Here is a 13,118-nt window from a genome sequence, read left to right as displayed (position 1 = left end):
GAATGTGTTCTTGACAGGGACATCAATCCTGACGCGTCCGGACGGTGTCGAAGACGATGGCAGATGTCGATCACGACCAACGACTGTGCGGGTATACCTTGATGATGCTGCGGGGAAGTCGATGACAGGATTCAACAAGGAAGGCGAGGGAAGGGAAAGAAGAGAAAAGGAAAAAAAGAAGAAGAAAAAGGGGGGGGAAGGGGAAAGGGGTTTTGAAGACCATGAACACAGGGAACAAGGTCTGGTCCTGTTTTGTGGGAACATTGCCGCTTCGCTTCGTCTTTGTTTATATTTTTGACTTTGCACACAACACCATCTCCTGCAAGCGCGGAGGCTGGAGCTTGGGTGCTGGAGTTTGGGTACTGGGGCCAGCTGAATTGGGAGTTATTGGGTTTCCTACTGTCAAGATCATCACATGACCAAAGGGGGCTGGCTATTTTTTGGAGGGGGGAGCAAACTGGACAGCGTTTGGCTCTGTTTTCAAGCTTGATACCCATACCCGTCTTTCCGTTTGTCTATTTTTTTCTGCTTCACTTTTGTATTGTTGGACACAAGACGGGTACACTTTTTTCCATCTCTTTTTTGCACACAGCTCCTCGTCTCCGGGGAAAGCTATTGGAGTTGGGACATTTGGGCCAGGGCAAAGGGCGCACACACCCGACGACGAGGGCAAAAGTTAGGAAGACACAAGCTCTTGTTTGGGCAGGGGTTCGGCAGGATTGGTTTTTGGTTTTATCTCTGGTTCCCCTGGGAAACAAGGGGAAAGGGTTGGGTGCTAGAGGTTTCTGCTTTGCTTGGCTGTTTTATATATCTTGAGACGTATTTGTTTGTGGGAATGGCTTTTTTTTATTTTTTTTAATTGAAAAAATGGGAGTGGTGGATGGGTCGACTGATAGCGTTTTTGACCCAACAAGCAGCGATCGTATTCGGAATATTTTTACGAAAATCGTCACGACAATCGACGATGTCATTGCGATGGGCAGGCCGGCCAGATGAGGGACGATTCTGGGATGGGTTGGGGAATTGACTTGGTGCTGTTTGGACGGTATTGTTTTTGTTTTCAAGAGAGGGTATAATGTAAATCAAGAAAGAAACAGGAAAAGAGAAAAAAAAACCCTCCATGGGACAATCCCCGGCAAACAAGATGAGCTTGACAGTGGCTCTGTCCACTGAAAAACAAGAGCAAAAGAAAAGCTTGGTCAAGAGAGGGGGTAGATTGTATATACCTGTTTTCTTTTTGGGTTTTTTTTTTCTCTTCTTTTTCGAAAGGCTTTCTAGGGCTTATAACCCCTCCTCTTTTTCCAATGTGGAAATGGTGAGCGAAGGAGGGAGAGAGAGAGAGAGAGTTATTGATCCAAAAAAAATTAATTCTTGAGCGGGGATGGAAATTGGACGAGTGTCCACCCTCCTCCTCTTGATAATTGAATCATCTTACGAAGTATTTTCTGACCACGTGAATACGTATTGTGTGCTTTGGGTGACTATCATCACTTGCCATCCAGACAAACCTTTCAACAAGGTAGGCACTGAGAAGAACAAAACCCTCCCCCACGAGGCAAGCCGCTCTCCAGCATACACACAGGCACACACACACACCCACACACACACACACCAATGGCAAATCTCATTACCAAATAGGATCCCCTCAACCAACTTCAACTTCGAAACCCACCATGGATGTTGTATAACCATCCAATTCTACCCATCCTCTCCCAGTCGAGTATGTGGAAGACACCCCCAGATCCGATCAAGATAACGACTTGCTCGGTCCGGAACAAAGCAGCCCGGGGCGTTCTTTGGTTCGCTGTTTGCTTGCTACTTACGTACATACCTGATCATCATCATCGAGGAAGAAGAAGAAAAAAGAAACATTGGCAGAGACAAACTGTCACATTTCGGATACATACTGGTAAAGACCATGCACTTCCAACCAAACACTCCCCTCCACGCTTCAAGTGTGTGTATGAAAGCAACGCACGAAATGTGCAAACGCGGCAAGTGCCTTGCTGTCTGCATGTTATGTATGTATCTCGGAAGCTTGGCAAGAGGAGACGGGATGGGTTCGATTGGTCTGATCGGTGTGTTGGCTAAGCTAACCAACACTCTCTTCCTGATCTCGATCACGGGTCATGAGGGAACACAAAAGTCGCCCCTATCTTTTCCAAGTAGTAGTGTGTCTATTTGATTGACCCTGTCTTACGAAAGCTCAAGAGTCGGAACCCAAGGTGTAGGACAAGAGGATTAGGTACTCGCCGGTCTGACCCTCCTTCACCGGTCCAACACACACTCATCACAGACATGGATGCCCACACTTCCCCCAACTGCCTCCTCCCGAATATCTCTTGCACCGAGAACCACAGGAGAAGTCGGATGGGGGGGGCCTGGTGTGGATGGGCAGAGCTGGATTGCACCATGCACACACCTTCCGTTGTGGTCCTCCTCCAATGCAAGAACGACACACTCTCACAATCGCTCTGCAACCGAATCCCTGATCCGGCCGGGCGAGGGGTCGGCGTAAGTTTGGGGGTGAGCTTACCGTTTCCATATTTTCTTTCGTTCGTTTTTCTTTTTCCTCGTCGTTCACTTCATTACGAAAGAGCCTTGCCATATGTATCATCAAGCAATAAGCAGGGGGTGTTTTGGGCCTGGTTTTGACTGTGCAGTGCGGCTGAACAGCCGAATGCTTGCCAAAGACGGATTGGTTCTCGAGTTGCCTTGTTGCAATTCCCAGTCGCGGTGGGAGCTTACTGTACCCAACTGAAGCCTTCGCCTCCTGGCAGGAAGTATCGAGTGATGCGGGTACATACGTATTAGCGCCTGTGTCGTGTGTGTCGAGGCAGAGAGGCGTCCGGAGTTCAACACCACTTGAGAACTGTGAGGCGCCTAGGGCAAAATGTGCCGCCCATGAACAGCAGCATGCAGGGTTTCCACCGGGCTCAAGGGTGGTAGCCATGGCGTCCTGGGCGGCTCGCGATTCAGCCTGGCCCAGATCAGGAAATAACAGGCTAGAGTGGTCAAGACATCGTCAGCTGATCTCGGCAATGAATGGTATTCGTTCTGGTGTGCAATAAAATAACATGGTCGGATGAGTGCAAAGGCTGGACAAGGTAAGGACATAACTGTTATTACTTCCCAGCTTCACGGCCGATCCATGACTCCTTCCCAGCGTTTTGGAGGCCGAAGTCGTGGGGTGACAAGTGCCGTGTACCATTCATGAATTGCCTCATGCTCTTTGCCGTCTGACAACACGGTACGACAGACTATTTGGTATTCACGCTGCCCGCCGCGTGCCTTCCCTACCTCAGCCACCTTTCTCGCCTGTGAATCGGGTTGTGAGTGAGAGGAGAGGAAGGGATGCAGCCCTGACCGCCCATCCCCCAAGCCTACCCACCGATTCGGGGTCCAACACTGCAGGGTGTGGTTACCTCATGAACACAGCAGGATACCGGTCTCGTCCGGGAGAAGGGGTAGATGTAAAGGTTGTGCTTTTCGGTGGCAATGCCAAGGCTCGAGTATTGTTACGCGCCCAAAGGTATGATATCGGGGACTGGAGGTCCATAATCAAATTGCACCTTGAATCTTTAGGTAGTCCCGTAGCCTAAGCGCTGTGGGTTTAGAAATAAGATCGAGTAAGCCACCATTGACTCAAGCCAAGAGATCCCTGTATGCCTCCTCTTCTCCAATGCCGGGTGCTTTGGAGGTGTGGCTGCGGGCAAAACGCCAGATCGACAGGAGGCTGAAGGGGGAGCTTAGCCTAACCAGATTGAGATGAAAGGTGAGGCTGAGACACTCAAAGTGATAGCTCTCTTTGCACGGCAGAGACGTCATCTCGATCAAGATAAATCTGTATCTGTAAGTAAAGAGAACCCTATCACCCGTGCGTGTGCTCGAGGTCCTGGGGCTTACATCGAGTTTCTCAACACTGGCTCCATCGATCATGTATCGCCAGCATTTTCTCCTCCCCGAGGCTACAATTGCTGGATACTAGGCCTTGAAGAAACACAGTAGAGAGGGCACATCTGTGGCAGGGGACCGTCTCCTCTATATTGGTCTGTCTCGGGATTTTAGGTGCAGCTCATCAGGCATGAGGATGATGAGCGCCTTCCAAAGGGTCTTGACCCTACGGAGAAATTGGACCTGGCCATGAGACCGTCGTACGTGAGTTGTCTGACACAACTTCGGAGGAAGATGAGCCAGACGGTGTTCATCTGGCATCCGAACCCGCATTCATACCTGATAGTACTAACCAGGTCCGGCTTGGCCTCCAGGGCTGCGTTGAATGCGGTAGCACCAGGTGGGATTTCTGATGACAACAGAAAGTATCGAAAACGGCAAAGAACATCGATGTGATGGTTCTGCAGATTATGATCTTGGGGCTAACCGTGTGATGCAGGGTGGGATGTCGTCAAAATAGACTCGACTGGGACCATGTCTCCGGGACAGGCTCGATGCAACTGCAGCTGTCGGCTTGTCCAACGTAATATGTCTCCGGCCGCGCGCCGGCGATGGGCGATCAGATTTCCGGGTTTGGCGGGTAAACGGATGGTCGCTGTCGGTCGGTCCTGGAGAGACGCATTGCTGCAGCCCAGGGCCAAAGGAGGTGTGGTTTGTTGGGGGATGTCTTGGGTGATCATGTTCTCGGTCTGACCAAACAGGACCTGTTGCCCTCTCCTCCGGGACTCGCTTGCACCTTCCCAACATTCACCAGTGCTGCAATGACTCGATCAAGTGCCGAGTGGAATGACTCAAAGCATTGTGTCAACTCACAGTTTTGACCAGAGGTGGAAGGAAGCTGCGACGATGTCTGGAATATGCAGGCAAAGGAGCGGAGTCTTGTCCGGTCGTAACGTTACGTCCCAAGGCAAGCACAGCCGGCAGGAGCACTTTACCTCAGCGGCCTACCACTTGCCAGATCTGGACTGATACATCACCTCGTTCAATCAGATCATCTTCTCGAATCCCAAGACTGCGATGATTAACAGAGATAACGTCCGGGGTGAGCCTAATGACCCAGTTAGGCCTGAGATACCTGGTACCTCCACATTTACCTTTGGTTTGATTGTTGCCGAGTACTTGTTCATCCCATGTCGGACTGAAATGGCACAGCATTCTCTCTTACAGCAGATGCTCACAATGGCGCTCTGATAAAAGGGTGGATATCTATTCGGTAGAGCGACCGGCCTTTTCCGGGACCAAGGTCTCGTGTATCTTGATGTTGTCTCCTATTCCCCAACGTTGATGACAAGCATGATGTCGAGGGCAGTGATGAATACTGGAAGAATCTCGTTTCCATTCATGAATGGTAAGATAATATTCGACTTGTTTCTTCTAAAGGTTGAATATCAAAAGTTTACTTGCCGTTGGTGTCGTGGACATGGCCCCCTGGTCAGCCATCTGCGCTCCCGCCCCCACATTTCAACTGACCCCTGTCACTGCATCAACCCCCACATTTGAGCATGTTTCTTCCAAATCCAGACACCCAGATCACCATGGCATGGCGGAACATAAACCTCCCTCGCCGCTCCATGCGTGATCATCTCTCCCATACACGTTTCATCCTCTGACAAGACAACAACTTGCTCATGTTGTTCTTCTCACTGCGTACTGCAAAGGCGATAAATATATCACTCACCGCTTTCTCCGCCAGCCGTCCCGTCCTTACCATTCAATTCAAGAGAAAGAATTCACCAAGCACTATACCCCACGCGACGGCTAAACGGATACAACAAATACATCAGGGCAGCGCTCTCCGATCTGGCATCACAAGAATCGCGGATCTCCTCTTTATCATCTTGCAACCTCGGGTCAGCCACATCACATCACGCAATTGAGTCAGCAACGTGACAAGCAACAACACCCCCTGAGATTCACCACCACTTAAACTCCAATTGAGGTCCTCAGAGTCTCTCGCCCATCCAATATCAACACAATGGACCCATTACTCTACGCCCGCCACGGCGCCGAATCTCACTCGGGCCACACCACCACCAACACCGCCGCCGCATCGACAAGCCCAGATGGCTCGGTGGGCATGGACACGCACATGTCCATGATGGCCATCTTCCAAAACTCCATGTCCACCTCCCTGTTCTCGACGAAATGGACACCAACCAACGCCGGCGCCTACGCAGGCACATGCATCTTTCTCATTATTCTTGCCGTCATCTTCAGGGGGCTGCTAGCGTTCAAGTCATGGCAGGAGCTGAGGTGGTTGGATAAGGAGATGAACAGGCGGTATGTCGTGGTCAATGGAAAAGCGCCACTGGCAGAGAATCTCAGCAGGGATTCGCTAGGCAAGGCGGCGGTGCTGAGCGAGAACGGGGTGGAGGAGAACGTGGTTGTTGTGCAGAGGAGGACAGGGAGCCATGCGAGGCCGTGGAGGTTGAGTGTTGATCCGGTGAGGGCCGCGATTGATACCGTCGTGGCGGGCGTGGGTTATTTACTGTGAGTCATCACTATGACTAGATGTCACGGAGGGCGATGCTAACAAATCGATATAGGATGTTGGCTGTGATGTCGATGAACGTGGGGTATTTCTTGTCCGTGTTGGGAGGCACATTCTTGGGTAGTCTGCTCGTGGGCAGATTTATTTCTTCTACGGAACACTAACATGGGGCATTTGGGTACGGAGTTTATGAGCGTGTTGGAATTGGTTTTTGGGTGTATATTCTTCTACTTTAACTCGGATGAGAACATCAGGTAAATGGCATGGCAAGGGAATGGATCCTGGCGCAGATGAAACAGCATTCCACATCTGAAGCATGGAAAAGTGCCATGGACAAGCACCAGAACCAACAACAATGCCATTGTCACGACACTTTCTGTGATGAATGTTGTAACCCCCCCCTCATCTGATCACCATAGCGCTCCCCTGGTGAGGTATCCGCATTAGCTTGGAATCTTGCTCAAACCTGCGCAACGCGCGCTGACAGGTTGTGCTTGCTGACGGCAGGTTTCCCCACAGTTTTGGACGTAATGCCAAGGAGGCTGCTATTTTTATCGAGCTTGCGACAGGTACCTTCGTACCTGTTGCGACTGCATCATGATGTTGTTGATGGCTTGAGCATGATAACTTAGCAGCCTGATAACAGAGTAGAATCGTGAGATGATTTGGACTAGACTATATTGTCACTCGGTTCCAACGTTAAACCCATGATCATCTAATAGTGCGGGCAAGAAAGAGAGGAATATTCTAAATACTATTCAGGTGGTTTTCTTTTATTTTTTATTTTTTTTTTTATTTTTTTTATTTACCAAAAAAAATGTCAGTCATGGTCTATAGTGTGGAAATCAAGAATTGACGATGCAGTCCCACAAGTCGCAGATCGCAAGAAATGTTGCAAGCCCGAGTCCCAAAGTCAAGGGTCGCAAAGTCGACAAAACAAGGGTGGCTTGAAAGGGCTTCCGGCCCAATTTTTCCATTGTCATCTGATTCAAACAGAAAAAAGCGCCGTCTGAGCTGCTCCTGGAGGGTTTCAAGAACAACAAGTTTTGCTGACAGCCGTGAAGAGATAAAAGAGAACTGCCCGTCAGGATTCACAACGAGCTATGCCTGCGTACCTCGGAGTAAGGAGAACACCCTAAGCAGGGGAGATGGGATGCTAAGAGATGGATATCTACACTGAAGTTGGAGATCGGATAAACGATGAATAACTGTTTAGTTCTTGTGGGTTGAGCGAGGATGATTTTGGACAACGCCCAAAGTGCTCGGTCATTAAGAAAAAGAAAGCAGGTCCTCTGTGGGCGAGCATTGTACAACTGACATATTGGACTAAATATACTTTTCAAGCATCACACAGCCTATATAATGGTGCTCTGTTAAGTTGGTTGAGATGATGTTGTGTGGAAATTTACGGTGGTTTGTTGAGTGCCGGCAGCTTTGTTGATTGTGCCCTAGGGCGATTACTACTTACTTTCTCGATGGACTCCTCGGTATGGTGTGCTGGTGTGAGAAATAGGACGCGAAAAAGCCATATTTTGGCTTGCAGCTTGTGGTCGCCCTCACTGTATGCGTGGTTGTTGGTTGTCCTTATAGTTGCTCCGGCAGTAACATGCTGACGTCTATCTCTCACACAACTTTGGCAAGCATTCAGCCAAAGCCCCCATTGTGGGATGCCGAGATAGGATTGATACCCTGGTAAAATATCACCATCCAACATGTGCAAAAATAAATCTCCAATTGACAGTGTCCCGGTCCTGGAAAGCGGGAAGTGGTACCCTCCTCCTCCATCACCTCCCGTCAAGCGTCATTCTTGCCAACCCCGCCACTACCTTAGCACCATGAAGCCAAGCGGAGCGTTCCTGAACTATCCCCTCCCAAGTAAAGCGCAAACTGCTTTCCCTAAAGTCAATTTTTTTTTTTGAAAAAAAAAACCCATTGTTTGCTGGGACGAAGAAGAAAACCTTAAAAGTGTCTTTGGGAATGGCTTGTCCCAATCGGGTCAGGTGTGAGGGTGCGTGTAAGTGCGTGTAAGTCAACCTTCTGCTTTCGGCGATGGCTGTGGACCACTACTTCTTTCGCGCTGCCTTCCGACATCTCACCAATCCTCAACGACGATCACAGGGGTAAAAGTTTTGGTGTAAACTGACCCCAAAAGCCAGTTAACTACCTTTCTACCCCCACTAGGTAGTCGGGAGTTGAGGTTGGTCGGATATGTTGGGCTTAAAAGAAACCTGATGCGTTTCCTGAGCATCTAGAAACCACCATGGTCTGCTATTATCTTCAGGGTTAACTACCGACATAACGGATAGATGAGATTGCTCTGGATTTGAACTTGCAGTTTTTAGTGCCCTGGAACTCTGAAGAGAAGAGTTGAGCTTCTAGCATGCGCTTGATCGACAGTGTCCTGGTATGGAGGTCGTCGACGAAAACGGCACCCATCCCCGCCTCGCCTCACAGCCCGAGCAGCAGACCACCACACAAGAAAAAAAAAAAAAAAGAAAAAAAAAAAGGGCAAGTCCTTCATCGGTCAACCACCTCACCATACAAGGGCCATACCAGTCCCCCACCCTCAAGCAGCTCTCTTTCTTCTTCCCCCGAGGGCAGCGCGTCATCGCCACACCCAGGCGGCTCTGTGGAAACATTACATGCGCCTATAAAACCTGAACGGGACTTGCCGACCGACTCGACGCAGGCACCCGACCGGCAGGCATTGAGCCCAAGAATAAAACCGGGCAGCAAGTCCGTGTCCGTGAGTAGGTGATCGATTAATTGAACGCCCGGTCCGGTTAGGATCATATCATTGTTAAAAAAAAAAAAAAGGTCAAAAAGGGATTAGCCAGGTTCCATGTAAGCCGGCTGTACTCTCCTTCCCAGTTGGGCCAACATCATCTCATTAACCTTATCCTCATGTTAATCCGGGAACGGTCTCAAGAAACACACGTAGCAACGCTGCCAGCAGGATTGTGAACTCGATATATTTCAGGGTTAAAACTTTGTGCTATATCATACAGGTATAGGTACTCACTTTCTTCCGACGCCGTCCCCAGAGGTGTCCCCCTCCCCCTCCCCCTCCCCCTTCCCCCCAGGCCTTCCCCCTTCCTCCCAGCGCAGCAGAAATTACATGAGAAACAACCGCCTCTCCCTCATCCACCAAGCTGTCCCCGTCTCTATTTTGGGGAGAAATAGCATCATAAAGAGCAAGCGACCCGCAACAAAAAGGTCCAAGCCAAGTGATCAGTCAAAATCGCTAAACAGAGGTCTGGAAAATGAAAAGACGATTTTGCACCTGAGGTGTGAAATCGCTGTTCTTATGCTGGCCGAACCGTTCCCAATTCTTTCAGATCATAAGCCTTTTCTGCTCATATGTCGTGCTCCAAGTACGTTGCGTGTCCACCCAACCCTTCGCCAAAAAAGAACCAGAAAGAGTCTCAAGAACGACGGCAAACCACCAGGCAGAACTTGACAAGGCAAGTTGTCTTGAAAAAAAAAATTGAAAACCAAGCCGACGCCGCCATGCGCAGACCCAACCTCCCAGGATCCCGAGTGCCAAAGACATTTTCGGTCTATAATCCCTTGCCCGCCACGCTTTTCTCTCGAACCCACCACCTTTAAAGCGCCACGCACACAGCACAAAGGGTCTGGGTCTGTCAGGCGAAACCAGAACCCATATGTGTTCAAAAACCAAGAGCTGACCGCACCGATATCTGGACGGGTTGAGCGCACCAGATGTCCAACAAAAACAACCAGGGGGAGGTGGTGTCAGCAGAAACGAAATCCCGGCAAAACACCGCCGAAAAGCAAGAGGTATAAAATACGGAAGTAGGTAATGGACATGCCCCAATCAAACGCCGAACCAGATAATCCTCGTCAAATGTGTGGCCTCATCGTGATGATGTCGAATGTGAAACTGGACGTTTACACAGGTGCATTAATTGCTGGGTATTGAGATACGTAAGGTAAAGTCATGACAAAACTCGGCCGGGACGGTTATGACTGGTGACCAGCGTGCTGTTGCAGACCGGATTGCGGCATGTATTGGCCGCCGCGCTGTTGGCTCACGTAGTTCTGATAGGCCATCGCGCTGGGGTCCATCCCACCAACGGGCATGTAGTTGGGAGGCATGGCGTGAGGCTGCTGCATTCCAGGTCGTCCCTGCTGAGGAGGAAGATGGTTGCTGGGCGGCTCCTCGGGGGAGTCGACGGCATTAGCTTCGTCGACACCATTCTCAGCGCTGCTAGAAGGCTCTGGCGCGTTCAAGCAGGCCTACAACAGCATGTCAGCAAAGATCCATGGCCATGATGCGACAGTTCACGCGACGCGTGCATCCTGCCCGGCTCCCAAGCTCATGTCTTACCTGGATCAGATTCTTGCCCTCAGACTTGGTAACCAGAGGCTGGAGCTTCGGCGTCGTGAATGTATAGACGAGGCCAGTTTCGGACACGACGAGGAGGAGCACCTGGGTGCCTGTCAAGACTGACAACTCGTAGGCCTGATATACACAGCAGTTCGGATCAGCGATTGATCGATCGTGGAGAAAAGACGCGTTGTTGCAAGGAGCGCGCTGCTCTGTCCAAACATGCGAACGAACGTACCTTCTTCATGATACCAGCCTTGCGCTTGGAAAATGTGATATGGCGGCGCGACTTGTCGCTGATGAACTTGATCTCAATCTTGCGACGCTCACGGCCGCCCTTCTCGTCGTCGTCATCGTCGTCGTCGGCAGTGCTAGGTCGGGCGCGCTTGATGCCACGAGACTCCCCGGCGACCGAGTTTCCATTGCCGACCGAGTGCACGTCGTCGAGCTCGGTTGGGGTGGTTTGGTCGTGCTGGTCAGTAATGTCGGCCATTTTTACCGTTCAGGTATCACGAGATACAAAAAAGGCAAAATGGTGGAGATGCTGTTTTGAGCGGTATGCCGATGGCCTAGACTTGATCTGGCGTTCGAGCGGAGAGGTCGCCTTTTTGTCGCAGAAACCTGGTTGGGCGCTGCACTGTAGTCGAGGCTGGTCCGGCGGAAGGAAGCGAGGAATCACGTTTAATTTTTATTTGTTGGCTTTGTCTGGCAGGCTGACCCAGGCAGGCAGTTCGCGTGTGTGGCATGCACCGGACGGAGCAACTCGACACACAGAATCGGATCGGTTTTTTGAAGAGCGAGTTGGGAACTGGCAGGCTGGGAGTTAAAAGAGAACACAAAAACGGATCAATCAAAAGAAGCCGCGATGCAGATTGACTGAATTGACCGCGTCAAATACGTTTTTGGACTGCTGGCTCCCTGTCCAGAAACAAGCATCAAATGTAAGTAGGCGCACCTGGACTGAACGGGTTTGGTGACAGCGGAATGATTGAAAAGAGGATAGCGAGTTGGTGGCACGCAGCCTGCGGGCCATATGAACGGACCAGACAGTTAAAAAAACGAAGGCGGGGGTTGGGTGGGGTGGCGGTCCTCGAGTGCACGGTGTGAGTGTGGGAACGCGAGAGGGAAGGGGGCTGTCCCGAGGCCTTGCCCAAGGGAGGAAAGGGCGCTAGCTGGGTAGCGGCATCCATTGGGGGCAACACCCACCTGCAGGAGGCTGCAGCAGCAAGTTTGAACTTCACACTTTGACGGGAGGAGAGAAGGCTGCAAGAACACCGTGGCTGCATCTCTGACACTGCCGCTTCTGACCTGTGGTGAGTTACCTCTCTTATCACGAGTTTATCTCCATGCCTATGAAGCTCTCTTGGTCTTTTAATAGGTACCGTGGCAGTCCTGGTTGGAGCTGAGTTTGAGCTTGAATGCAACTGCTGCACCAGAAAGCTGATTTCCGTTCGCGGAAGGGCACGGCTCAAGGAGAGCTCCAGCTGGCATCAGGTGACTAGTGATTGGTTGGTGACAGGCCTGTCAGCTCCACAACTGCCCTGTCAGGGTTCCGTCAGCACAGTGCGCCGTTTGGAAGGGAGACTGGGCGGCCAGGTAGCCACAGTTCGCTTGCGGAGAGATGCACTGTGGTAATCAAGCGATCCCCATCCCCCATCCCCCGGCCCTCGAGACCCCGGTTCAAGCAGACCTGACCAGATCAGACCAAACAAGTGCGAGAGGGACAAATAACGTTGGCGAAGAGACAGACCACCGAGTGCTCTGTGCCACCGGGCCTGTTCGCTGGGGCAATGGTCAATGCAGTCTGACAAGCGTGTGGGGGGGACTGAAGGCCTCGACGGCTTCCAGGTTGACTTCCATCTAAAACCCCCAGGCCCAGGCCCAGGCCGCTGTCATCTGTCATCCTCTCGGCCATTTTATCAGGGCTGATCTCTGGAGAAGAGACGGAGGATGAAGACGGTGTTGCGGCCTTTCTCTCCACGGGGGAATATCCGATACCCACAGGCCTGGAGACACGATGGATCACTGTTTGTGATTCAACGGCAAGCGAAGGTGCCCTAGGCCGGCCAAGTGATGGTGGCGGCGAGGGACCGCTATTATTTCTTGCGCGTAACACTTCCGGCAGGGCACTTGCATCTGACATTGTAAATTTCAATGGGCTGTGTGAACCAGCACGGGAGGCGGTTCGCCGAGGATGCCCGTGGGTGTGGGGTCGACAATGGTCTTCTTTGACGCCGCAACTCCGCAGTACCAGTCCGCGTCGCCCGTCAGCCAGCACAGAGCGGCTTTCCTCTGGTTTCCTCACGCTTCACGCGTCCCTCC

The 13,118-nt window shown here is 51.2% G+C and overlaps 2 protein-coding genes across 2 annotated transcripts; one reads left to right on the top strand and one right to left on the bottom strand.

Annotated features, from left to right (window-relative positions):
- Positions 1 to 5,334: 5,334 nt before the first annotated feature.
- QC764_119290 (uncharacterized protein) lies at positions 5,335 to 6,816 on the top strand. Its single transcript, XM_062943191.1, has 2 exons — positions 5,335 to 6,444; positions 6,501 to 6,816. The coding sequence occupies exons 1-2, from the start codon at positions 5,930 to 5,932 to the stop codon at positions 6,607 to 6,609; spliced, it is 624 nt and encodes a 207-aa protein (XP_062806264.1). The 5' UTR covers positions 5,335 to 5,929; the 3' UTR covers positions 6,610 to 6,816.
- Positions 6,817 to 8,989: 2,173 nt separating this feature from the next.
- MCM1 (transcription factor of the MADS box) lies at positions 8,990 to 12,601 on the bottom strand. Its single transcript, XM_062943190.1, has 5 exons — positions 12,502 to 12,601; positions 11,035 to 12,442; positions 10,797 to 10,931; positions 9,468 to 10,705; positions 8,990 to 9,410 (listed from the first exon to the last, which is right to left on the bottom strand). Exons 2-4 carry the CDS (start codon positions 11,287 to 11,289, stop codon positions 10,430 to 10,432), a joined length of 666 nt encoding a protein of 221 aa, XP_062806263.1. The 5' UTR covers positions 11,290 to 12,442; positions 12,502 to 12,601; the 3' UTR covers positions 8,990 to 9,410; positions 9,468 to 10,429.
- Positions 12,602 to 13,118: the final 517 nt, after the last annotated feature.

This window comes from Podospora pseudoanserina, chromosome 1 (assembly GCF_035222485.1).
Source record: "Podospora pseudoanserina strain CBS 124.78 chromosome 1, whole genome shotgun sequence".
Taxonomy (NCBI): domain Eukaryota; kingdom Fungi; phylum Ascomycota; class Sordariomycetes; order Sordariales; family Podosporaceae; genus Podospora; species Podospora pseudoanserina.
Note: the sequence above shows the minus strand (reverse complement) of the source record. Positions and strands in the feature narration are given on the sequence as shown.